This window comes from Drosophila novamexicana, unplaced genomic scaffold, assembly GCF_003285875.2.
Source record: "Drosophila novamexicana strain 15010-1031.04,08,12 unplaced genomic scaffold, DnovRS2.1 tig00000564-arrow-pilon, whole genome shotgun sequence".
NCBI lineage: Eukaryota > Metazoa > Arthropoda > Insecta > Diptera > Drosophilidae > Drosophila > Drosophila novamexicana.
The window spans coordinates 2,368,856-2,395,654 of NW_020824810.1; the positions used below are offsets into that span (position 1 = coordinate 2,368,856).

Sequence of the window (26,799 nt, forward strand, 5' to 3'; positions counted from 1 at the left end):
CTCACACTCACTCACGCACGCACACAACTACATTCATCATATGCGTTGGCCTCTTGCTGTTTCGCTTTCGCGCTGCCTTCTCGCTCGCACGCACTGCACGCTGCCGCCAGCCAAACCGACGAATCCTAGCTGAATGCACACAGCCAACGCCCGAAGCGGCTTCGTGTCGAGCCGATGTTCATTGCCAAGCCGACGCGACAGCCAGGCAGAGCTCGCCGCTGTCGCGCCTGCTGGCTGCTGTCGCTGTCGCTGCCGCTGCGGCTGCTGCTGCTGCTGCTGGCAGCGTTTCAGTTTGCAGACCTTGGGCAAACGTGTCGGACGTGCTCGTGTCGTGTTCGCAACTCAACGGGATTGTTGCCGTCGTGCGTTACGTTACGTCTTACGTATTTGTGCGTTCACGTCGCATTGCCAGCAATATGCCAATATTTATTATTGTCAATATCAACAGCATCGCCAGCTGCTTGCGTTAACAAGCGCTGATCCTGGCTGCAAGCAGTTTTCAGGTTTCACGTTTGTTTATGTAATTTATTTATCTCGTACACTCATTCTATCTGTTGTATCTGTGAGTTTGTGTGTGTGTGTGTGTATTAACTGTTCATTTTAAGCTGTAATTTCCACCTCTCGTATTTATTTATTTACTTACGTTCTTGTGTCAATGTTGTCCACTGTAATTGGTGTTTTCTGCTTATTTAAACCACATTCTCCACATTCTTCACATTCCTCAATCTGAATGTAACTAGAAATTGTTAATGTCTTTATGTGTATTAAATATAGATATTATATTTATATATATTGGTGTTGTTATCGGTGTTTTTTAACTGTTATTCAATATAGACTTTAAGTCCTTTTATGTGTTTTATGTGTCTACATTTATTTGTTGTTAACTTGATGTCATTTGCTTGAAAGTTCATATATTTAGTCACTTTTTAACTGAATGTTGAGGCAGCAGGACCCCGAATCTGTGATCTATTTTTCCAGTATAAATATTAAAATGATGTTCATGTTATCGAATTTGCAATTTTATGCAGTTTTAATTTAGTTATTAATAATAAATTATTGATTAAATGTGAAAAGCTTTAAAGATTTGCTACTCGAGAAATTGTTTTCTATTCTTCTCTTAATTGAAATGGACTTTAATCAAAATTTTGTAAATCACATTGTGATCTAGATATATGAACTATATGTGACATATTTATCTGAATTAAAGGTCGATGAAAATAAAAATTGAATCTAAATCTGTAAAAAGTTACTTTCAAAATATGGATTTCCAAAAAAATGGAGTTTTGGGTTTTAAAAATTATTTTCTACAAAAAAACAGGAATATAAAATTTTATACTCCAAATTTTAACCAAAAAAAAAAAAAATGAAATATATTAAAATTTAAAAATGTGTGAGAATAGGAATGCACTATTTAAGATTTCTTTATACTTTCCGAACATTTTTAATTTGTAGAAGTTAATATTTACCAAAAATGTTTAAGCTTCAGAGTCTTCCAACTGAAAAAGCAGAAAATAGATTTATTAGAAGTATAAGAAGTTAAGCAACTGCGAGATAAAAGTGATAAGAGAAAAAGTGAATATATGAATATATAATGAAAAAGCTTGATTTCAAGCAAACTAAATTCCAAACATGTCAAAATCTGACAGAGATGAATCAGGCTTAAGCTGTTGAATGCAATCTTTACCGATTCCCATAAAACAATCTCAATATTTGGAAACTCGAAATATATTAGGCTGTCAAATCTTAAACTAATTGTCAGTCAAATGTAGCAGTAGCTGTCAGCTAACTTTTGAGTTTTACATTGTAAATATCGTGTGTATTAATAGTTGCTACAATAACCATAAGCTAGTTGTATATTGCGCTTAATCTCCAGTTACTTTTATCACATGTCAGTTGACAGTTTTACATGAGGGCAAATAATTGTTTTTTTTTTTGGGATGGATTTTGTCCAGCGCACACCAGAAATATGAATTGAACTTTGGTTCAAGGCCGCTAAAAATATGCCGAGCCTCATGTAAAGCAAATATTTATACGTTTAGATAAGCTCAAAAAACTCCACACAGATTCCCAGAACATAAATTGTGGAAATTATGTGAAGTAAAGCTGAATAAAAAAGACGATATTGTTTTAGCCAAACGTGGCAGCAACAGTTGCTGCTGTGCGCCGGAGCAATGCAAAGAAAATTTTGAAATGAAATTATTCTTTTTTTTTGACTCGTGTGTCGAGATAAGACGCGGATAAGGACTTATCTCGGTCGCCGTCGAGTGACATTATCAACAAGAGAACTAAGCCTAAAATCTACGATGCGACCACAACTCAAATATATTGCTGAGAAAATTTATTTAAATTCGTAATTGTGGCCGAAGATTTGAACTTGTAGGAAATACATGCGAAACGCGCAGATTAGTTAACAAATAGATTTCAACGCACCAAGACGCCATCTAGCGCAGCGCGCAGTGAACTAAACAAAAGACAACTTTTAACTGCAAAAATCAAGTGAACTTTTTAAATAGATATATATATATATATATATATATCTGTTTATATGGCCGGTTATCGTGCGCTGCCGCTGGCGCCCGTCTCGGCCACAGCGGCTGCTGCGGTGCAGCCGGGCAGCGGCCATCCGGGCCCCACCATGGCGGCCTATGCCGCCCATCACCACCAGTCGATGACGGCGATGTCCAATAACGGTATTATCTATCAGTCGGCGGTGCACGCCTCCATACACAGCTTGAATACAGTACAAAGCCAGCATCGCTCATCCACAACGCATCATCATATTCTAGCCACGGCCACGGCGACAGCAACGGCAGCAGCGGCAACAGCAGCAGCAGCAGCGGCAGCAGCAACCGCTGCAGTGGCCGTTGCGCTGCCAACAACGCCGACAGCAGCAACAGCAACAGCAGCAGCAGCAGCAACAGCAGCGACAGCTGCAATGCAGCCGACGGCAGCAGCAGGATATGGCCAGCAGCAACATATGCAGCAGCAGCAGCAACAGTTGCAGCTGCAGCCTACACATCAGCAACATCAACAACATCAACAACAACATCAACAGCAGCAACATCAACAGCAGCAGCAACAGCTCATGCTGCAGCAGCAACACGCACATCAGCAACAGCAGCAGCAACAATTGCTGCCGCAGCAGCACGCACATCAGCAACATATACAACAGCAGCAACAGCAGCATTTGGGCATGACGCCCGCGCTGCACCACCACCACCATCATCATCATCACCATCAGCAGCTGTCGCTGCACCAGAACCACCTGTACTTCAATGGCCACCTGGGGGGCCATCATCATCATCATCATCGGCAGCTATTTAGCCATTTGCAGAGCGCACTTTTGCCGCTCAGTGTCAGTAAGTATGCATGTGTGTGTGGCGGTCACAATCAATTAACTAATCAAACAATTGGTCAGTCCATCAATCAATCAATCATTCAAGTTTGTACATGCATTTGTTCTAAACGTGTCGCATGTTTGTCTATGTTGTTATAGCCATTTTCAAGCCAATTTTAAGCTCTGTTTTCTAGCTATGTTTTTTTATTATTATTGTTGTTGTTGTGTGTATTTTAAATCTTTAAGTTTAGACTTGAGTCCTTCTTCTTCTTCTACTTGTTCGGTCCCCCTTTGTTTATCGCGCTGTTGTTTGCAACTCATTTTCATTTTATAAACATTTCATTAAATTTTATTTCATATCTTCCTGGTGCAATAATTCGCACGCCATTCCACAAAACGCGTGCGGAGCGTCGCGCCAATGTTGCACGGTCGAGCGCTTATTGTTCGCCTTCTTGTTGTTGTTGTTGTTGTTGTTGTTGACAAAGGACATGCACTGATACACATTACACTACACTCACACACACTTACGCCCCGGCATATCCTTTAACGAGTGCGAGCCTCAATCTAAACTACAAACAATTGAAAACAAAAGGGACACAAAACCCAAGGCTCAGGTGTTTCTGCTCTGTGTGTGTGTGTGTGTGTGTGTGTGTGTGTGTGTTGGAGTGCGTGTGTGTGTGTGTGCGTGTGTTGGTGTGTGCGATTTTATGCCTCTAACAATGCAAAATATGCCCAACATTTGATATTTTTTTGCCGTTTCGTCCACATTACGTTCGCCATTTGTTTCGCGTTTTAGCTTAGTTTTTTGCTGCCCCTGCCCCTGCCCTGCAGCCCGTTGCCTTGTCTTTTGTGTTGCACATTGAAATATGTCAGCAATTGTGCAACGGTTTTTCTTGCGTGTACCCCGCACACACACACACACACATCGCCAGCTCCATTGTCACATTAGATTTTGTTGCCCCCAGCGACAGCTTAACTTTATTATTTTAACTTAACGGCATTTTAAGTGTTTTTTATATGCAACAACAATGGGTATGTCGCTGTTTGTGTGTGTGTGTGTGTTGCGAGTTAACATTTCATGCAACGGCAACAACAATAACAACAACAACAACAAGAAGAGCCGCAGCCACAGCCCGTAACAAAGTCGTTTTCTCGTTTATGAGCAGCTTCATTATGCGCGTTTTGTAGCATACTTTTCAGCGCCGCACACATGCTCGGCTGCCCCCGCTCTTGCTCCCGCTGCTGCACACCCACTCAACTCCACTTTATACACACACACGTCCCTCGACTGTTCGTCCCCCCGTCCGCGTCTCACTCAATCGCCGTTTTGTCACTTGGGCACGCTAAAAACTTTGCAACCAAAGTGCGTCAATGAAAAACCAACAAGTGTGCAATGTGTGTGAGTGTGTGTGTGTCTAGCTGCGTGTGGGTGTGTGTCTTTGGCTGCCACTGTTGCCGCTTGTTGTGCCAGTCAATTTTATTGTCTTTGGCATGCCATTGTTGTGACTACCTCCCGCAAGGCCTGCTCCCTCTCACTCTCTCTCTCTCCCTTTCTCTCTCTCCCTTACTCTCTCGCTCTGCTTCTCTCTCTGTCTAACTGTCTGTGCTCCTGGTCATGCTGGCCCTCCCTATGCTGGTCAACCTCAATGCTAGGCTCACAAGAGCTATAATACAGTTGATATGCAATATTTAAATTATAAAGCTTGGCTTTAGTTATATTTAAGCGTCTCTATCAGAAGCTGTTTTACAGTGATGCCTCGTTAATTGAAACTGTCAGCAACTGGCATACATTTTTTTGAATAAATCTAGCGCCTTGACACTAGTTTGAGGACAATTAGTAGAAACAACATTACTTTATATCAATACATATCTTTTGAATTTTGAAGAACCGCATTTGTCTGGTTCATGAAAAGGATTTTGTTTTTTGCCTCCGAGGGTTTACTGTACCAAGTATCACTAACTATATCTATGTAGATCTATATATAATAATGCTTAACCTGACTGAGTTGATAACGGATTAACTGCTTAACAGTAATATGTAAGAGATTGATTAAAAGTTCCACCCGCATGCGTGAAAAAAGGGTGAAACGTATTTTTCTGACGTACTTAAGCCATCTTTAAGCCATAAAAGCGGTTATAATTACTTTATTAAACAAGTCTCTACTAACTTTTCAGTTGTTCTTAAAGCATTTGTCTTAAAGCTCACATTTGACATATTTCTACTCAGTACTCGGTACTCAGTACTCGATACTAATGTCGATTTGGTCGCATTTGCTGCTTGCGAACGTTCAAACTGTGACATTTTATAAATGTATAAGCCACAATGTCAGGGGACCAAACTCTAAAAACTCGACTTCACGCAAAGTGTGAAAAAGTCATAAAAGAAAAAAATCCAAATAAGAAAAAGCAGAGCTCTAGTAGAAAGTCGCAAGTTGACAAAATTTTAATAAGGCACTTTGCTGGCCGCCTTTTGCATGCCAAGCAAGGCGGTCGCCAGCTGCCAGCTGCCAGGGGCGGTAAGGGGCGTTAGGGGGGGGGGGGGGTTTGGTTTGACCAACGTGAGCAATAAAAAATTCAAAATGCTTCACATACGAAAAGGAAGAAGGATTTGTCAAAGATCACGTACTCAATAAATATTGCCCATGAGCCGCACAGTTGGCTACACTTTTGTATTTGGACTCCTTTCTGTTTTTTTTTTGTATGTCCAACTGCAAGTGTGTGTGTGTGTGTGTGTGTGTGTGTGCCTTTAATTTGAGGCCAGTTATGGCCTGGTACAGCTGTGGGCGCGGTTGCATTTGATGTGCGCCTATTAATTTCCACTCGGCAATTCAATTAGTTGAGCCATCCCGGAATATGTTTGTCGTCCTATTCGTCCTGGCTGGATATCCTTGCCGCTTGCATCGCCTGGGTTTACCGTGGCACGTAATATATATGCTCATATTACTAAAAGCTACATAAATCGTGTTGGGGGGCTTTAAGCGACGGCAATTTATAGCCCAAAAGTGTTTTGAAGCAAACTTTTAAAGTTCGCCTTTAAAGCGGGTCCTTTGCCAGGCACAGCCAGGGGCAGGGAGGCAGAGGCGGACAGTCGGACAGGCGCCTTGTTGTTTAGCCTGATCGATGGGCGAATGGTGACAAAATGCAAGGCCTAGGCCTGGCATGTTTACAAGCCAAACTACGCTCCGGCTCGGCTCGGTTCAGCTCGGTTCAGCTAGCATATCCTGCGTGCAGGTCCTTGCAATTGCTGCTGCTTCTGCTGCTGCCGAAAAGTCGAAAAGTGTTTGCCAACGCCAAAATTCCAAGCAATTAAATCACTTTGATGCTAATTTGGATTAATATGTTGTTGTCTATGGCAATTTGTTGCCACAGCCAGGCCGGGGCCAGGACCAGGGCCAGGGCCAGGGACAGGGATAGGGCCAGGATATCTGGGCCTCTGGCCAGGTGTTTCGATTAGCTCGCACGCAAATAGATTTATTGAACAATGCGCTGCTAAACGTTGGTCACATTGCAACTGCCACACACACACACACGCACGCACACACATTTTTGTTGCATTGCCAGCCAGAGGCTGTTGGCTGCGTTATTTATTTGGCTTATCGGCCCGATTTTGGCCCTAAAATTGTGCTACATTTGTCGGTTAGGCAAACAATTTTTAGCCACTTCCAATGCCAAGCCCCAAATGCCCTCCTCCTTCCCCTCCTTCCCCTCCCAATTTCAATTGCTGTCCCTGTCTTTATTAGCTTACAACCATATTAATTTTGTTAGATAAATATTAGTTTTAATACCTGCACTTGATGTAACCAAAAGGGTATATTATCTAGGGTTAAATTAATCGCACATTTTGTGTTATATCTAATGTAGAAAAGTGCATATGCGTGTTGAATGAGAAGAGCTTAAAGTGCCTAATATAACTCCCTTGGTCGAAATTAATTTGATCTAAGCCTGAAAGCTTATAAATAAATGAAAGCCGAGATTTTAATAAGATTTTCTGAAAGGCAACAAATATTTGGTTCCTTTTATAGCCTCCTTTCGGATAACTTCCCTGATGGAAAGTAGCTGGTTCTAATTCCTATTTTCGTCAAATGCTGTGGACTGTAGAATATTCTTACTCTTAGCATAAAACAAAGATATAAACTATTAACACAACTTTTAATTGGACAGAGCCAAGTTCGACTACAGTTAAAACATTTACACTTCCTTGAACCAGCCGCTGGTTCAAACCCAATTGCTTTTGTTTTCACTAAACTAAAACATTAACGAGACATTTGCAAAAGTCTGCAATTTAAATATCTAGTAATTCATATCGTATAATATTTGATAAACATATTCTATTACCCGGCGTTGTCCAGTTGAAATAAACAAAGACAAACACATTTTATTTTAACGGGAACTTGAACCGCAGACTTCACGATAATCTGTGCATTACGTACGGGTATTTCACAGTCGATTTGAGTTTTGAACTCTTTATACTTATTAGTTTTCGGGCATTTAGATTAATTTGCTTTCGTGCGGCGCAATTTGGGTTTTTATGTATTTTTAATGGAGTAGGCTCCATGTGTTTTTCGCTGCGCTAATTTCATGGCACTTTAAATGTTTAATTTGCAATTTATGTAAAAACCAACACATGTATAAAATGTACATGCATGTATGTGTGTGTGTGTGTGTGTGTGTGCCTGCCGGCCAAATACTCGCGTTCGTATTTATGAGTACTTGATAAATACCGGCATTAAAATAAATTACAGCTTTCGCTGCTAAACCACCGAAAAAAAAGAAGAAGAGCAAAGAAGCAGCATGTGAATAAACTATGAAAAAAATATTTATTTTAAATAAACACAGAGTCTACCGCTGGCAACCGCAGGTCACACAAAGGTGCCCGAAAAAAATGTATATATGGGAAACAAATATGTGAAAAACAGAAAAAAAATGCCATGTTTGTAGTATGTGTGGCGTCAAGGGGGGAGGAAGAGACGCCTCTGAAATTCAGCGACTGCATATTAATATAATTTGCAGGCCGCACACACACACACACACACACACTCACACACACATATGAGGCCGGCTCCAACTGACCGTAGCCAGAGGAAGAGGAGCCCAAACACATACGTATACTGACAAGACGAACTGTAAGACAGTTAAGCCAAAAGTTTGCAAAGTGCATTACTATTTTAATGTGGCATATGCCAAGGGTTTTCGGTAGAGATGAATTTTTATTTGTACTCATACTCATACTTTACACAAAGGGGTAGATTAGGCTAACGTGCCAAGGAAAAACTATTCGTGTTAATTTTATATATATCTATCTGATAATTGTAGCGTAGAGCAGTCCTCGTATAGATGATTAGCTTAGTTGTTGTTTGCAACGGGGCTAAGCAGCTAGAAGTTCACAAGGGTTTGAGCCAGCGCTTCTTAAAAAGTTGGTTCAATAGCTTACAGCTAAATGCCATAACCACAGCTATTACTGAGTATTTGCTAGACAAGCTCTAAAGTGCCTCGAACCATAGATGGGTTTGAGCTAGCGCCTTTTGAAAAGTTGGTTCAATAGCTTACAACGAAATGCTAAGACAACAGCTATTACTGAGTATTTGCTAGACGGGCACTTTCAGACTTTTCCTTTCGACTTTCCTACTTTTTTTTTGGTTTCTTTCATATGAAAATCATTTAGAATATGTGAAATTTTTGCACTGATTTACAACGTAAAAGAACGTCAAAGGAAAAGCGAAAAACAAATGAAATGCGCACGTAATTGCATTGGGCCACGTCGACGAGAAGGAGACAGAAACAGAAACAGACGAAGACGAAGACGGAGACTTTTGGCCTAGGTTAGGGTATAAACGTGTGCATTTTGGAGCTTCAGCTGGAGCTGGGGATGGAAATGGGGCTGGGGTTGGGGTTGGGTTTGGGTTTGGGGCTGTGTCTTGGCCGCGTTGACAATGCTGCTGCTTCCCTTACCTCGGCCCCTGTCCCTGCCTCTGCCTCTGCCTGCTGCTGTTAGTCCTCATAAATGTGAATAATTTATTGCATTTGAGCAGCTTTTGTTTCGGTGGGGTATACCCCTCTCTTAACCCTTGGTCTTGGTTAGAAATTCATTAATAGCACTTTTATGACTTTTCGAGACGTAGACGGAACTGAGTTTCTGCCTTTCGGTTTTGTTGCATTTTTATGTTAATCGTCGCCAGTTGTTTGGGCGCTGCCCTTTGGTGTGACTTGTGGCCTGTGCCCTGCTTCTAATCCCCCCCCCCCTGCCCGCTGCCCCTAGCTCCTTGTCTAGCTTCTGAGCCGGTGCGCTGTACAATATTTTTTGAAAAAATTGCATAGCCTTTGTTGTTATTACTAATTATTGTTTCGCTTAGTTGCCTGACACGCTTATTTGTTGTTATGTGTCTTTTAATTGCTGTTTCTGGTTGCTGCCACAATAAAATATGCAACATTTTGCTGCCACTGAGAAATGGCTGCTTGCAATGCAATCAACAACAACAATTTACAGTTACAACTTTAGCCTTTGCCTCCGCGTTTTTGGCCAAAAACTAGCGACTGACATGGACGCTACATGATTTTTATCAGCCGCAACGCGGCGTCTCTTTGCGAGTGTGTGCCAGTGTGTGTGCGAGTGTGTGTGTGCGAGTGTGTGTGTGCGAGTGTGTGTGTGCGAGTGTGTGTGTGTGTGTGTGAATATAAATCATGTCTCGCACATCTGTCATAAGTAGTTGTACATTTATAAAGAAGTTTACTTTGTGCTAAGAGATAAACTAAAATGCGATGCGTGTCTTTTAAGTGCTGCGAACTGCCTTTGTGGCGAGTATACGAAGCTCGATATACCCTGTAACTAGGGAAGAGCATAACAAAAAAGAATACTTTTAATGTAAATCAGATTCTGAAATATAGATACGATTATAGCTGGTTTATAGAAAGCTTGGTCTGAGTACAGTTCTAGTCGATGTCTCTCATAAAAAGCACTTCAGATATTTTAGCTTGTCAACCTTTTATCGAAAAGAATATCTTTACATCTGATTGATTAACACATAAATTATTGATATACCTTTATCTCTATGGTAGATATATCAGGCAGAAACCGTCTTTTAAGAAGTCTACTAGAAATACTCAATCTGGTATAGTATATGTAGTACAACTAGTATATCTGGTATATCTGGTATATTTGGGATATCTGGTATATCTAGCAAATCTACTTTATCTAGTATATATATATACATATATCTAGTATATGCACATTTATATACATATATCTAGTATAGCCCATGGTAAGGGACATGGGCAGATATCTTCCAGTCAAGCACATTTCCCTCGGGCAATTCGACTTCCAAATTTAAAAAGTACTTTTACCCTCATGATAACGGTTAGCGCACAATTAAGATTATCTCAGCAGACATGCCGAAAATAAACCCACAGCAGTTAATATACTCTTCTGTTTATATACTACTGTAAGTTCCCGAGAATTGTTTTATGTGTGCAACTATTGCTCATCTTTTGGACAATGTTATTGTACAAAATTCCCCATATGATGGTCTCATTTATTATCTGGCCTAAAGTTACTTTCCAACGATGACGTCTGTCGCCTTATCGGACTGTTCGTATATATTGGAGCTGTGTGCGACGTCATGCATTATTATCTAATAATATATATGAAATTGAGCAAATGTTGCTTTGTCAACTGTTTCTTGTGGATTCAGTTGGAAGCATGTGGCCAAGACGTCATCAAGTGAACGGCTTCCAGTCGCGAAATGGTGCGTGTTTAGATTGTTTTCGCTTTACATATATGTATATATATATTATTTACCTCCGATTCGTGAGTTTGTATTAGATAAAGGTAAAGGCATTTTTACAACTGCAGTTGATTTTCAAGTTTGGCGGCGAGAAGCGCTCGTGTCACATGCACAAAGCCTTTCGGTTTTTGGCTTTATTTGCAGACAATTTCTGGCTTTTAATGGCTTTTAATTGTGCAAGTGCGCGCGAGCTCTGTGACAGGGCCTAAACAAAAGTAATTTCACACTCGCTGAGTTTTGGGCGAAGTGCAAACAATTTTTCTTTGCCCAACTAAAGCCCTGACCTCCCCACACACACACAGCGTCAGCGTGTACAGTTTTTTTTTATATTTATTTTATTTGTATTATTTTTTTCGTTTCTTTTTTTGTGAAAGCAAGCTCCTGTCAGATATTTATTAGCCACAATTTGGCAGCCACAAATTGGCAGCTCAACCTGAGTTGCGCGTAACGCGAAATCGTAAAACGAAAATTTATTATTTATGTCAACTCTTTTGTGCTATTTGCGCTGTCAATGCCGGCCTCCCAGCCAACCCTCGCCCCGTGCCGTTCACCTGGGGGCAGGTGAGAGGTGCTGCCAACTCGCCAAATTATGCGAGTCTTGTCGAAATACTTTCTACTTGCTTTTTTTTGCTGGACAAAGCGCATTTGTCACAATTAAGCGAAAGGGCTTGCAAATTATGAGAACTGCGCGTAAAATAATAAAATATCCTTCGCCCAGGCAGAGGGGGGGGGGTGGCAGGACTAGCAGGACGAGCCGTGAGTCCTTGCACGTTGACGTCGACGTCGACATGGCGCGCCTGGGACCTACCTCATGGCACCTGAGCTGAAATCCACTCGATGGCGCTCTGGATTTTGGTCGCCTTTTTTTTTGGCATCTGTGCCAGTGCCACGCCCCAGACCAGGAGTGCGCCCCCGGGGCAGTCTATTATATGGGAGGCTGTCGCGTTTGCCCGTCAGTTTTTGAGCGTCTGCCATGAAATATGCAAAGCGCAGTTAAAAACTTTTTATTTGTATTAATCAAACAGAGTTTTTCTCTTCGGCTCAGTTCTCGTCGTTGTTGCTGCTGTTGCACAGCTTTTGACATTTTGGCCACAACAATGGCAGCGACTGCATAATAAAATATATTCACCCGTTTGTTTCGACATATATATACACACACATACATCTATATCTATATATATACTTTTATTAAAGAAATTTCGCCTGATTGTTGGATGATCAAGGCACGGCCCAAGCCGCAAGAGCTACGAAGGTAAAATCTCTCTTTGGGATCAAAAGGAAGGCAGTCAATTACGCAGACTCACATGGGAGAGGTCGCCGGTTCAAACTCAGCAGTCATTTTAGATATTTGTCTTTAAAGTTAATCAAAAACGGTCTGCCACATAATTGGTCTTTGCAAACGTAACGTCAGGAGCCCGCACTGCTTTGGTGTCCGAGCGTCGAACTTACAAGCAAGAGGTCGCCGGTTCAAACTCAGCAGTCATTTTCAATGTTTATATTATTTAATTAAATCAAAAGCAGGGCAAGATATCAAAAAGTTCACATAGTTGTGCTTTGCAAACAGTTGAGTGTCGGTCCGACAAGTGAGAAGTCGCCGGTTCAAACTCAGCAGTCATTTTGAATTTTTGTACTTATTTATTTAACTTAATCAACAACAAGGCATTCCCATAAATTTGCTTTGCAAACGCCGGAGCGCCGGACCCATAAGCGAATGGTCGCCGGTTCAAACTTAGCATTATTTGCCAATTTTTGTATTTGTTCATTTAACTTACAATACACAAGGAGCACAACCATAATAAAAGTGGCGAAATACGAGCAAGCTTTATATATGACTGAATTTGGACAGTTCTAGCCCGGGCATGCCCGGGTATATGCATACCTCTTATTCTACGACAATTATCGCTTTGGGGCATTTTAAAGCCAAGGTAACTTTCACATGACAAATTAGTTGAGCAATAAAACTTGAGTGTGCTATCAAAACTAAAAATATTGCCATCAGTTACAAACTAAATGCCAATTGGTGTGTGTGTGTTTGAGTGTGTGTGTGTGTGTGTGTGTGTGTGTGTTTGTGTTGCCTTTGTGTGGCTGCTGCCAACGTGCGGCATATAAAAAGGCCATAAACAACGCGAACGACAACAACTTGGAACTACGTCTAGGACGACTACATTGACAACACATTTGCCAGGGGCGGGCAGGAGGGAGGTGGGGGGCTGAACTACATCATCATGAGGCGGAGCCAGAGGCAGACGCAGGCCCCACGCACTGTCTCTGTTCCCCCTCCAGCCCCTTCCATTTGATCCCGCCCCATTCTGTGCCATTTGCAATTTGGCAACACTTTTCGCTTGCGCGGCTTTGGGCAAACGTTGAGCACTTTATATAAATTCTACGATACTTTTCTTTCCTTTTTTATGACCCTTGAGAGTGCATTCTATACGTAACAAATTTATATGTATACACACACATATATATATATATAGTCATATATATATATATATATATCGGCTTTTGATATATTCGTTTAGTTCTTCGAGTGCGCGACGCTTTATTACACATTTTTGCTAAATTACAGTTTGGTCGCTAGTTTATTGCGAATAGCCCATTTGTAAGAGCACAACAAAAGCTGTTGTTGATGTTATTGATATACCCTGTATGTGTGCAGCAGATGGGTAGATTCAGCTGCTGGAGAAGTGAGAGGAGAGCTGACAGAGTGAAGTTCGATTCAGGCCAAGTTTCCATGAAAGTGTCAAATGTCGCATGACTATGACCACAGAGAGCATTTCATGTTTACAGGGTATCTGTAAGTTGGGCAGCCGCAACTTCAAGCCTATTGACTTGTTATTATTACAGTTGCGTGGCATTTTAATAAGCCAAAAGCAGCAAGTGGAGGCAAAGTTCGATTCGGTTTTGTCGTTCAAGTTGCAAGCGTCATTAAGTACGCGTAATTATTCAATGACTAGCAAAGTTTAGAGCGGAGAAAGGGGGCGAGGGTAGGTGAGGGGGGGCTTTGCCACACGCATTTGGTCAGAAATGCATTTTTCGGTGCGAAATCAGCAGCAGCAGAAGAAGAAGACATATGCCAAAAGTTGTCCTTGTGATAAATGATTGCGAAGAGTTCTCCTCGTCCTTCTCTTCTCTCTCCGTGTCCCCGTTCCCGTCCCCGTTCTTGCCCTCGTCTGCGTTTCGTCCAAGTCGTGAAACGTTATTAAGTTGACATTTAAATTCTATAAATCATCTCGATTTACATTTTTGTCGCATTTAGCCGCACCTGTTGGCCAGAGTCCGGCGGGGCGCGCGCGGGTTGTTTCTGCTTTTTAGAGATATATTTTTTTTGTAACAATTCACATTACATTATGCAACAGGATTGTGAACTGTTTGCACAATTCGTTCGTACTTACACTTTCATTGCATTTGAAACGTTTTTAACTGATTCGCATTCGTTCGTTTTTCCAGATGGCGAACCTATCAAACTGCCCGACAATTTGGAGAGCCTGCCAAGAGCCGACAGTTTCCCATCGCAGCGACATCGTTGGAATACAAATGAGGTCAGTTTAACATACACACACACACACACATCTATATATAGCTAGATATACATATATATATGTATATAGAAGATATAGCCATATAGTGCTTTGTTTGTGTCTCGATTTGCATTTGATTGCACATAAAAATGTCGAAACTGAAAGCTAGAAAAAAAAGGGGGCTCAAAGCTTAGCGACAGCGTTTGATTTCCGAAAGGTGGGCGCACTTGACAGGCGGATGAGCCTGCCAGTCCACGGGCCAGGACACTTTGACAGCGCCCAAGGACTCGCTTCCTACAGTACTCTTCTTCTTCTTCTTTTTTTTGCGTATTAATAAGATGCCGACTTTGGACAGCTGCCTCGTTTATTAGGAATGGTCGCGACTTGGCAACTTCTTCTTTTTTTATGCGACACAAAACTATAATACAAATACAAATTGTTGTTGTCCGCGCAGGACGCGCAGGACTCGTGGCGAGTTTAAAGCACATGCTGGACGGCGCACGTACGCGCCAAAGTTCGGCTTTGTGTTTACAATAAAACTTTTGCGCTTAAAAAACCAGAGAGACTGTTTTACTTGTGAATTAAACGCAACCGCAAATATTCATTTGGACAGTTGTAAAGTTTTTGCAACAGCCGCCGTGTGGCAGTAGAAGGAGGGTGGGGGGGAGCAGGGTGTCTGGGCAGAGGTAGGGGCTTGCATTCAGTAAGCGACATTTTACACACTCGCGCGACAAGCTGACTAAATTAAAAAGCAGCCAAAACAACGGGCCGTAAAATGAACAGAAGGATAAACGTTCGCTTTAATGCACTAACAAAACAAGAATTGAGAACAAATAGACTTAAGCTTAGAAGCGAGAAGGCGATTTATATGTATTTCACCTGTAAGCGTGGAAAATTGGTGGAAGAAAGCTTGAGTCGAACAATTTATATGTATTTCATCCGTAAGTGTGGAAAAATGGTGGAAGAGAGCTTATGTGAAACTATTTCGTTATCCGCTTCGCTTCAAATTCATTTTCAAATCTGGGTGAGTGAAAGGTATATATATCAGAAATATCTGGAAGTAATATCTGATATGTGAGGCAATAAACTTAGTCCAATTAAGGCTGGAAAATACTCTTTAGTCTCATGTATTTAGACGTCTAATGGAAGCTAGATTGAAAATATATCTGAAACTGTACGATTTATGGGTATTTAAGTGGCATTTCCAGGGTATTTAAGTGGCATATCTCCATCTCTCATTAAAAAGTACTCGCAGGCACATTTTATCTGCTCGAGCATAATCAGAGTATAAAGCAGCCCGTGCCACAGTTTATTAATATAAAGTTTCGCAAGTAGAACGAGTGAGGGGTACGGGCACTGGGAGGGGCTACGGTCAATGGCTGCCGCACTCATGGCAAGCCTCCTCCAACCTCCCCTCCTCCCCTGTCCACGTACTGCATCAGCATGCAAAAATTACAAAATGTAACCGTGTACGGGGCATAAATAAAATTACGCACGCTTATTTTAGTCTGCTTACAGGACGACAGTTACACGGGACGGGGTGAAGAGTGTGTGTGTGTGAGAGGGGGTGTGGCCAGGGTCAGCTGTGGGTCTGACCGTTAAATGGCCGCTTGGCTTTTTGGCTTTTTAACCACACAGTTTTAATTTGGCCGAGACTGGGCCTTCTCCAAAAAAAAATAAGCAGGGGCATAAAGCAGCTGGCGTAAATAATACAAGCAGCAAGTCCTAGCCATATAGTATACCGTCTCCCCTCTCCTACTCTCAAGCCCCCGCAGTGTGGCTAAGAACGCTGTTGCAGCTTGAAAATCAAAAAACTTAAATTGATAATGAGACACAGCCGTTGCTTTGGCTTCGGCCAATAAAAAGCTGTAAACATCGTGTTTTTGTTGTATGTCGCACTCTAATTGTTTCGTGTGTGTGTGTGTGTGTTTGTGTGTGTTGCAAGTGCCGCACGCATAACTCAAAAGTGGGTGGGCGTGGCCGTGAAGGGGGGGTTGTGTTGTGTGTTTCGTAGCAAATGCGCTGAGGTGCGCATAAATTTTTAATGCGCCATTCGCGCAGCTACTCGAACTACGTATGTGCCTAGAATTCATCATAAAAAAGCGGAGCAAAAGAGCAAAAAGAGTTGAATGTGGCAAGCGGCAAGCGGCCAGAGACCAGCTTGGGGCATGCATAAATAAGCAAAAGCCAAAGGCAAAGCCAAGCCAAGCCAATGCCAACCAAAGTCAAAGGCAATTTGGGCCAAAATGCAAACGTTTGCCACTTGACAAACACGCGCCTGTGATTTCCAGCTCCTCACAACCAGCAGCTCCCAATTCTAGCGGACTCTACACTGGGAGAAAAACTGGCTGACAATATATAATTTCAAGGCCATTTCGTGATTCAATGTGCTTAAATAAAGAAAGCTGCTGCAAAATGTCAAAAAAGACTTAAATTATGCACAAAATACTTTAAATAAGATCTGGAATGTGCTCAGGGTTATATGGAATAAGGTGCTCTCAGCCTAAGGACTTCGGTCCTTGGAGAACTCTCAATGCTCTTGTTGTATCGTTTTTTTCGCGCAGTGTAGCTGCTGCTTCAGTGTGTGCATACAATTTTTATGACACTCGCAAATGCTGCGATTTCTGACATATGAAATTGTTGCTGCACATCGTCAATGAGGACTATGAGGACTATGAGGACCATGAGGACTACGAGGACTGCGGACTGTGGACGTCGCCAGCTGTGCGCGCGCGAGCTGCTTTGCCAGTTGTTGACGGCACAGATGAATGGTTCTTGGGTTTTTGAATGAGAATGAATGTGAGTGCTCCTTGAGTGCGTGTGAGTGTATTCGTGTGGCCACTTTATATTATTCATGCAACGTCAAGGCTGGCAAAACAAATTGATAACTTTATCGGCAAAACATGCTATGAAATGCCAAATGGGCAATCCAGCAGAGTTGCCACCGCGCTGCCAACAACCCTTCGATTCAGCTGTCTTTCTTTTCTATGCATGTGTGTGTGTTTGTGTGTGATGTGTATTTGAATGTTTTACTGTACTCAGAGAAGCAGCACATGCTTGCTTCCTCACGCTCTCTCTCCCCATATCTTCTTTCTTGTTCATAGTTCATAGATCTCTCCCTTTCTCTTTCTCTCTCTCACTTTCCACTCATATTCCACCGACAGCTTATCAAGTGCACGCATTTCAAGTATGCACACACACTCGCACACTCACACACTCGCACACTCACTCTCCCCATGGCGGCCAGGTGTCAACCGGCGACACCTGTAAATTGTGGTCACACTTTGGGGCATCCTGCTTCCTGCCGTCGCTGTTGCTGCTGCTGCTGTGCGGTCAAATGAAATTTCTAAAATGTTTTCCTTTGTTTTATGCGCAGCAAAAAAAAAAAACAAACAACAAAAGCAACAGAAACTTTTGCCGGACCTCGTGCAGGAAATGCCGCGAGTGCCTTGGCCAGCAAAAATTTCCAGCAACTCGGAAATTGTTAGCACGTTCACTTAACTTGGTTAACATTCATTTGCCCAGCAGTTGTTGTTGTTGTTGTTGTGCTTTAAAATTGGTAAACACACGTGACTTGCTGATTAGGCGAACTGAAGGACGCTCACAGATTAAACAGTTAAGAAGAACATAAATAATTGTGCTTATAGCATGCCGAAGCTTGAATACTCTACCAGCTTATCTATTAGAAGATAAACTGTTGTTTTTTGCAATTTGAGTGATTATTATATTCGAAAATGAGTTTTTTTTTCGGGCTTTGAACCGGCGACCTTTCCACATGTTAGTTCGACGTCACGTAGCTGCCTCACAAATTGTGAGCGTATTTCTAATCGTATTTAGCCACACATCTATTTAATTGTTTGTTAACAAATATTTGGTCGTTTTTCTTCTAACATTCTTTCAGGAAATCGCAGCGATTCTTATCAGCTTTGATAAGCATAGCGAATGGCAATCAAAAGAAGTCAAAACAAGGTGAGTCACTTGCACTGTCTGGGCCAGCACATTGTGGCCCACATTTACATAGAACGCAATAAACACAAATCTTCCATAAACCACGGCCACTCCCCCCTATTCCCTCTTCTTCCCAACCTCTTCCTCTGCCTCTTCTGATTCAACCGCAGACCGAAGAGCGGCTCCCTGCTGCTCTACTCGCGCAAGAAGGTGCGCTACAGACGCGACGGCTACTGCTGGAAGAAGCGCAAGGATGGCAAAACGACCCGCGAGGATCACATGAAACTTAAAGTACAAGGCACTGAGGTGAGCTTCAAAACATTAAATCATATGTGGAGGAATTTTAAGCAAGAAGTTATAACATAAATAAGGAACTTAATTATAAATCAAATCATGAGCAAAAGGGTATTCCATATGGAAATCATTTCAGCTTTGTCCAAGTTATGGTACTTGGAGAATTGGGTACCAATTTTAAGGTAAAGAATTAAAGAAGCGAGGGCAAACTAAAAGCAAAAAGTTATTCCTTATAAAAAATCAGATATGCTTTGATTAAGATATGTTAGTATAAAGCCTCACATTCTTGAAGTTTAAGTACTTAGAGGATTTCGATGGAAGTCTTTTCAATAGAGATAAAATCATAATCTAGAAGTTATTTCTCATAATAAATTTGTTGTGATTTTGATCAAGTTATGTTATGGATAAGTTGGTGTGTGGGATAAGTTGGACAATTTCATTGGAAGTTTTTCCAATAAAGGTCAAACCATAAGCAAAAAGTTGTTCCCTATAAAAATTGGTTGGGTTCCGGCTAAGGTATGTTAGCTTATGATCTAGTTTGTATTACTTAGAGGATTTGAATTAGAGCTTTTCCAATACAGGTCAAATCATAACCTAATGGTAACTCCACATAAGGCTTAGCTAGCTAGTCTAGTTGAATTGCTTGGCGGATAACGATAAGAGTTTTTCCAAGTCGAAATTTGTTGAAATTTTCCATTGACGCCCGCTGGGCAATTAGTCAATTAGGCGGCGCTTACAACTAGCTGGCTTGTTGTCCAGCAGGCGGCTAATTTAAGAGGCCAGTTGAAAGCAGGAGATAAAAACAAATACACGGAAGTCGAAGCTTAACTTTAACTGCATTTTGTTGGGGGTTGCTAAGAACACAGTTTTTTTTTTTTTTCTCTTGTGAGTTATGATTTTCCGCCGGAAATACGTTTCCATTTTTCCTTATTTTTTTTTCTTCTGTTGCTGTTTCTTGTACTGGGCGTTTGTTTGTGTGCTAATGAAATAAGCTTCGCCTAGGGTTAAGCGTATTTATAATGTCTGACTGAAGTGTGTGTAAATGCCGCTCAGCCCTTCATATTCCTGGGCGTATGTATATAGAAAAACAGTTGGCAATTTCACGCCAAAAATTCTTTTCTTTTCCCTTATGTTTTTTTTTTTGTTTTAATTTTTATTTTAATACCGCTTGCAGTTTGCGTTTCTTTTACGAGCAAAAGACAAGTAGCTGCCGCGAGATTTATGCACTTGGCAAACACACAGCAGGGGTTTTCCTGTCCGTCCGTCCGTCCGTCTGTCTGTCTGTCAGTCTGTCTGTTTGTCTCTCTCCTTACACGATAACTAATATTTATAAACGCTGAACACTTCAATGTTGGTAGGAACAAAAAAAAAAAAAAGAGCAGTCAGCGGCATATCGCCCAAAGACGGCGGCCAACAAATTTATCAGCGCCAACAGCAAAAGAAATGCGCAGCAAAAAAAAAAAACAAGAAAAGAAAGTGTACTAAAATAAGAAGAAGCAGCAGCCAAAGTGGAAGATGGTCTTGTGTAAGTCACAAAGGGTTTGATTTTTGGCACTTGCCTTGTTTTTTTTGACCTCCCCGACTTCTTAGCTGGCGCCCCCTAGCGTGGGCGTTTGGTAATTTAATTTGAGCTGCGTCTTTTTTATGTCTTCCAATTAAATCAATTCGCTGCGTGTAGCTGCCAGAGCTATACATCTATATCTTTAGCTATATATTCCCATATATATTAACATTTTTTATGCCCTTGTTTTTGTTTTCTTTGCTAAACTGATTTCCCACTTGCTCCACAGTGCATCTATGGTTGTTATGTACACTCGGCCATATTGCCCACATTTCATCGCAGATGTTACTGGCTATTGCAGGTAGGTGCCTCAGGCGGGATGGGGGAGGTGGGGGTGTATTTTTTTGACAGACTTGTTCTATTGCTCTAACCACAAACAGAATCCGGACATTGTTTTGGTGCATTATCTGAATGTACCCTATCCGGATGATAATAAAATGGCCGTCATAGCGCCGAGCATCACGCTCTGGGGCGACAAGAAGGAGTGGACCAAGGAGGAGCTGGTTAGCCAGCTGAAGCCTATGCGTGAGTATAACACTTGGTAGTAGTTATTGCCTTTATAAAAGCACATCCATTGTACGCAGTGTCCACAGTTAATTCGGATGAGGACTCTGATTCGGGCAATGATATAGAAATATCGGTGAGTATAACAGTTTGTATGAAAATTGTTACAACACCTCTCAAAGCGGTGAGAATACAAGCAGCTATATATATAACAGTTAGTAAAACAGTAAACGTATAACAGTGGGTATGAGAGCTAGTATAACATTCAAGAGAACATTTATAATAACAGCTAATACAGACTGAAGTACCACAATTACTGGAAAGTTATAGCTAGTATACCACTTCATATAACATTTAAAATAAAACCTAATATAACAGTAAACACACAGCTAGTCAGTGAGTATAACAGATAAGACAGCTTCTCAGATGTCGACTTCTTCGCAATATAATTTGTAAAGAAGAAATACACTGGGAAGTTTCTAATATAACAGTTACCATAATAGCTAGTATACCATCTAAATAATTTACTCATATGTAAATTGCTTTCCAGTATAACAGTTTGTCGACAATAGAAGTTAGATAGTAAGCCAGATAGCAATGGAATAGTTATAACAGAAGTTTCTAATATAACACTTACACTAGCTAGCTAAGTAGTATAACAGTTATAACAGTTACTCATATGCTGATTGCTCCCACAGACGGCCGAGACAGTGGAGTCAATTGTGTGCCAGCTGATGGAGAAGCAGCGTCTCTCGCGGCAGGCAGCGCTCGTCAAGCAGCTCGACTGCGGCTGCGGCGATGCTGCCTGTGCGGATGGGAAGACCTGCACGCATCCCGTTATGCGACGCACGGGCGGCATACTGAAATCCGTGTCGGAGAAGCGGCCAAATGATGCCTACAGCACAGCCAATGGCACGCCCAATGTCGTGGTGGCCAGCAAGGTGAGAGGAGATAGGAGATGGGAGCAGGAGGAAGAGGTCGGCGAATTAACGCATCTATTTGCAGCTATATTCACGCTGGTCGGAGCGGCATAGGCAGCGTGAGGCGACGCTGCACTTGGACAATCCGCACGCGCAGTATCACAATGCGACGCAGCAGTTGCCGCAGGAGTCGGCGATCAAGTTTCAAATCATTCCCCAGCAACAACAGCAGCAACAGGCCAATCACAGTGAGGCAAGCTATCAGCAGCAATATCGTGCTGCCAATCAGATGCTGGCCACAAGAAGCAATCTGTTAATACAGCAGCAGCAGCAGCAGCAACAGCAGCAACAGCAGCAGCAACAGCAACAACAGCAACAACAGCAGCAGCAGCAGCAACAACAACAACAATATCAACAACAGCAACAACACTTGAACTTGCAGCGCTTTGTGGCCAGTCACAATCAGGGCAACCAGAGTCATAATCAACACAATAACAACAGCAACAACAGCAGCAGCAACAATAGCTCAGCACATTTAAATCATCGCCTGCAAATTGCCAATACAACAATTACGGCAACAACAAGAGAGGCAGCCACAGCAGCAGCAACAGTCGCTGCCTCAAATGTCATGGATACGGAACTAATTGAAAACCAAAGTCAGCAGCAGCAGCAGCAGTTGACCGCAAATAGCAACAAAATCAGCCACAACACAAATAACAGCAGCAATAAGCAATTAACAGCAGCAGCAGCAACAACAACAGCAGCAGCTCACACAAACAACGAATTAAATGTGAACAACAACAGCAATAATTTTACATACAATCAGCAGCAGCAAGCGACTGCTGCCAGCAACACACAGCAGCAGCAGCAGCAGCAACATTATTATAAATTGCAACAGACAGCCACCCCCAACAGCAGCAACAGCAACGGCAGCAACAGCAGCCAACCCCCAGTTGAGGCCATGTGCATGTCACCTGAGCATCAGAGCAGCGGCAGCAGCAATCAGCTCACAGCAACGTCTTCCGCTGGCAACACTCCTTCCACGTCCAGCTCCAGTTCCTTACAGTCGATTATCGATGGCAATCAGCAGCAACAAATTACAACGACAACAGCAACAACAACACCAAAAACAGCAGCAGCAGCAGCAACTTGTGATAATTTAATGAGCGCCAATGCGCACGCTGAGGTAAGTTTTGGGGTTTGGGGGCTTAGACCGCAAATCAACTGCATTTATGCTATTTATGTTGATTAAATTTAAATGACAGCTGGAGTTGGGCAGCAGCAGCGGGCAGCAACAGCAGCAGCAGGGCGGCAACAACAACTACAGCAGCAACAATCAGGCCACGGATGCCCACATACTCAACGGTTGTGCCAATTACAGTGCTTCCAGTGACAACAGCAGCCAAATTAGCGCCAGCGACGAAAGCAGCAATCCAAATAATAACAACAACAACAACAACAATCACAATAACAACAGCAGCAACAGTCGCAGCCGCAGCAGCAGCCACAGCAACGAGGATGAGCCGCAGCAGGCGGAGTCGATGAGCTTCTTCAATGAGACGCTGGATCTGTCGCACGAGGACATACAGCGCACACTCATCGCCAATATGCCCTACAGCAGCAACAGCAACAATGCGACGGCAACAGCAACAGCAACAGCATCAACAGCTGGTGGCAGCACTAGCAACAGCAACAATCATGAAACGCAGCAGCAACAACAACAGGAGGCGCACAGCTCACGCGAGGATGAGGATACGGCGGATGTGTTCGCCCATTTGGATGCTTTCGATATGCTGGTGGAGTTCCCCGAACTGGATTTGGATGACAAGCAGGCGCTGAACAACACGGCGCTCGAGCAGGTGCATAGCCAGGCTGGCGGCGTCAGCTCGTATCCGGGCATTGCCACGCCCACGCAGGCGACGCAACGCAAGCTGCTTAACATTTGCGACTTCAGTCCGGAATGGTCGTACACGGAGGGCGGGGTCAAGGTGCTCGTCGCCGGACCCTGGACGAGCGACGGCGGCTGTTATACGGTACTGTTCGATGCACAGCCCGTGCCCACGGTTCTGGTGCAGGAGGGCGTCCTCCGCTGCTATTGCCCCGCCCACGAGGCGGGTCTGGTCACCCTGCAGGTGGCCTGCGGCGGTTATTTGGTCTCCAATGCGGCCATGTTCGAGTACAAGCTATCGCTGCTCGCGGATGCGCCTTTCGATGCGAGCAGCTCCAACGACTGCCTGTACAAGTTCACGCTCCTGAATCGCCTTTCCACCATCGACGAGAAGCTGCAGCTCAAGCTGGAGAACGAGCTAACGGTAAGCCGAGGGACATCTTCTCCCATAAGATGATATCTCATATCTCTCCCCGCCTCCCTCCCTGCAGATCGATCAGACCTCTCTCTTTCTGGAGCCCAACTTCGAGGAGAAGCTGGTGCTCTATTGCCACCGGCTGACGAAGCACGCCTGGAGCGCGCCCAGCACCTCGGCCAATTGGAGCGTGGGTCTGCGCGGCATGACTCTGTTGCATCTGGCCGCCGCCTTGGGCTACGCCAAGCTGGTGGGCGCCATGCTCAACTGGCGCGCCGAGAATCCACATATCATATTGGAGACGGAGCTGGATGCGCTCAGCCAGGATGTGCATGGCTTTACGCCCCTGGCCTGGGCCTGTGTCCGTGGCCATTTAGAGTGCACACTGCTGCTCTACAAATGGAATCACAATGCCCTGAAGATTAAGACGCAGGCGCACCACACGCCACTCGATCTGGCCAGCCTCAAGGGGCACAAGCAGCTGATACAGCAGATATGCCGTCTGGAGAAGGAGCGCTGTCGCAAGCCGCAGCTGCGCGGCGGTCTGGCCAATCTCTCCATGAATCTGGCCGTCGAGGCAACCACGGAGGAGTCCAGCTATAGCGTCTACGAGCTCGAACTACAGCGCCGACACGATGGCGTATTCCTGCGACCCGTTGCGCTGCACAGGTTAGTGTATTAGCCGGTTTTTAATTTGAATTTGGAATGCAGCTTAGTGCTTAATTCCCATTAATTCACAGCAATCAAAGTCCGCCAAATAACAGCAGTCGCTACTCGAAGCGATCTTCCATTGACAGCGGCATCAACATGGACATGCGCAGCAAACCCGGCAAGCCGCTCGCCAGGCTGCATGGGTGAGTTTTTCTAACTATACTCTAAATTTTCATCTTCAATTTTGTTTATTTTTAGAAACTTTGAGCCGCACGATAACTATGCGCTGGGCGTGGACTCGCCGCTGGACTCGCTGAGCGGCAACAATTGCTCCGGTTTGTTGTCGCCGCTGCGTAAAATGGATTTCGCGCTGTGTAAGTGTTGGCCATGAGCTAATCTATGTCAATTAGTCAATTTTACTGTGTGCGACTATACTATATATATATATATATGCTTAAAAACGAAACTCTCGCTAAATTCTAAACACCAGGCGAGGTATCCACGGGCGAGTCGAGCCCCATTAACGAGAAAAGCATCGATTGCGATGAGAATTCGACGAGCGTGACCGACACAACCCTAAACAATGGGCTCAACGATGCTGTCGTAGGTCAGTGAGACCGCTAAAAGAACACCCTATTCAAAACTAGATTATACAAAAACTATGCTAACCACTTAACGTAATCACGTAATATCGTAACGTATCGTAACGTAACGGGTTGTTGCGGGGCGGGGGCGACCATCAAATCTAATGTGCATTTTGTGTATAGTTCGCTCGCTCGCTCGCTCGCTCTCTATCTCTCTCTCTCTCTCTCTCTCTCTCTCTTTCTTGCTGTCTGTCTCTCAATGTTGTTGTTGATTGCTGTTGCTAATTGTTGTTGTTGCATATACACACACACACACACATACACACACACCTTCGCGTGGCCGGAATATCTAAATTAATATATCTAAACGTTCGTTTCTATTGATGTAAATTGCTGATGCCATGAATATGCATATGAGTGTATTCGTATTCATATGAATGCGTTTATGAGTGCCACATGCCCGCAAACATACATACTTACATACATGCATATATGTGTATCTATATATTGTACTCGTATTAAACGTTCAGCATATGTATTTGTGTGATTAGAACTAACCTTAAATGTGCGTTAATATCGATGTATACACTAACATTAACACACACGCACACACACACACACACATATATATATACACACACGCAGCCTAACCACAAAAACAAAGAACTGTAAATATATTCAAAATGTACTCATTCTGTAAATAAGTATTCAAGTGTGTGTGTGTGGGCACTCAAAACTAACATACACATATACACAAACACATAAACGAGGGCAGTTTGAAGAATTTACGAAATGCTCAAAAAAAAATAAATGCAAATAAATATAAGGAGAAAAAAATCGAGAGATTATATAGCTTTGTAGACGTAAATTTCCTGAAATTCTCTCTCCGACAGATAATCCGAAGAGAAACCATATAAAAGAATAGACTGATCTGATAAGACTTTGTATATCTTCTAGGAGAAGAGTGACGCTTGTAGTTGCTGGATTCTTGATAAACTAAAAAGTTTGCCATACCACCTATAGATCTATATGATAAAGTAATCCGATTAGATTTTCCTTATGTGTGTGGAGCACACTTGTAGAGCTAGTAATTGCCAAGTTTTAGTTAGGATACCTTGAAAATAAGATCTTAATTTTCAATCTATCATTCCTATTCTATTCCCATTCCTAATTCCCATTCCTAGCGGTACGATCCAATATGTTACCTGCCTATAACAGATAAACGGAGCTAGCCAAAATTTAATGAAGACAGCTTCAAAAACGATGGACTAGTTTGCAAAGAAACAGAGGGTCATAGCAGTATAGTCTCAGCTGCTGATATTGATCGGGAATATATATGCTTTATGGGGTCGCTCGGTCCAGATATTTATTGGTTTATTAATTGGCTTAGCCGCACTT

General features: G+C 42.9%; 1 protein-coding gene and 1 long non-coding RNA gene across 2 annotated transcripts in view; one reads left to right on the forward strand and one right to left on the reverse strand.

Moving 5' to 3' along the window:
• Positions 1 to 26,799, forward strand: part of LOC115762166 — a 41,369-nt gene that overhangs the window by 12,458 nt on the left and 2,112 nt on the right. The window contains exons 2-14 of the mRNA XM_030704283.1: positions 14,566 to 14,657; positions 18,538 to 18,605; positions 18,755 to 18,890; positions 20,669 to 20,740; positions 20,820 to 20,964; positions 21,024 to 21,079; positions 21,642 to 21,884; positions 21,949 to 23,049; positions 23,129 to 24,175; positions 24,243 to 24,835; positions 24,907 to 25,020; positions 25,076 to 25,191; positions 25,308 to 25,424. Coding sequence (XP_030560143.1) covers positions 14,566 to 14,657; positions 18,538 to 18,605; positions 18,755 to 18,890; positions 20,669 to 20,740; positions 20,820 to 20,964; positions 21,024 to 21,079; positions 21,642 to 21,884; positions 21,949 to 23,049; positions 23,129 to 24,175; positions 24,243 to 24,835; positions 24,907 to 25,020; positions 25,076 to 25,191; positions 25,308 to 25,424 — 3,900 coding nt within the window. The remainder of the gene's footprint in view (positions 1 to 14,565; positions 14,658 to 18,537; positions 18,606 to 18,754; positions 18,891 to 20,668; positions 20,741 to 20,819; positions 20,965 to 21,023; positions 21,080 to 21,641; positions 21,885 to 21,948; positions 23,050 to 23,128; positions 24,176 to 24,242; positions 24,836 to 24,906; positions 25,021 to 25,075; positions 25,192 to 25,307; positions 25,425 to 26,799) is intronic.
• Positions 1 to 26,799, reverse strand: part of LOC115762167 — a 114,027-nt gene that overhangs the window by 1,580 nt on the left and 85,648 nt on the right. The window contains exons 4-5 of the long non-coding RNA XR_004017796.1: positions 1,467 to 1,496; positions 644 to 736 (exon numbers count right to left, since the gene is read on the reverse strand). This is a non-coding gene — a long non-coding RNA (uncharacterized LOC115762167). The remainder of the gene's footprint in view (positions 1 to 643; positions 737 to 1,466; positions 1,497 to 26,799) is intronic.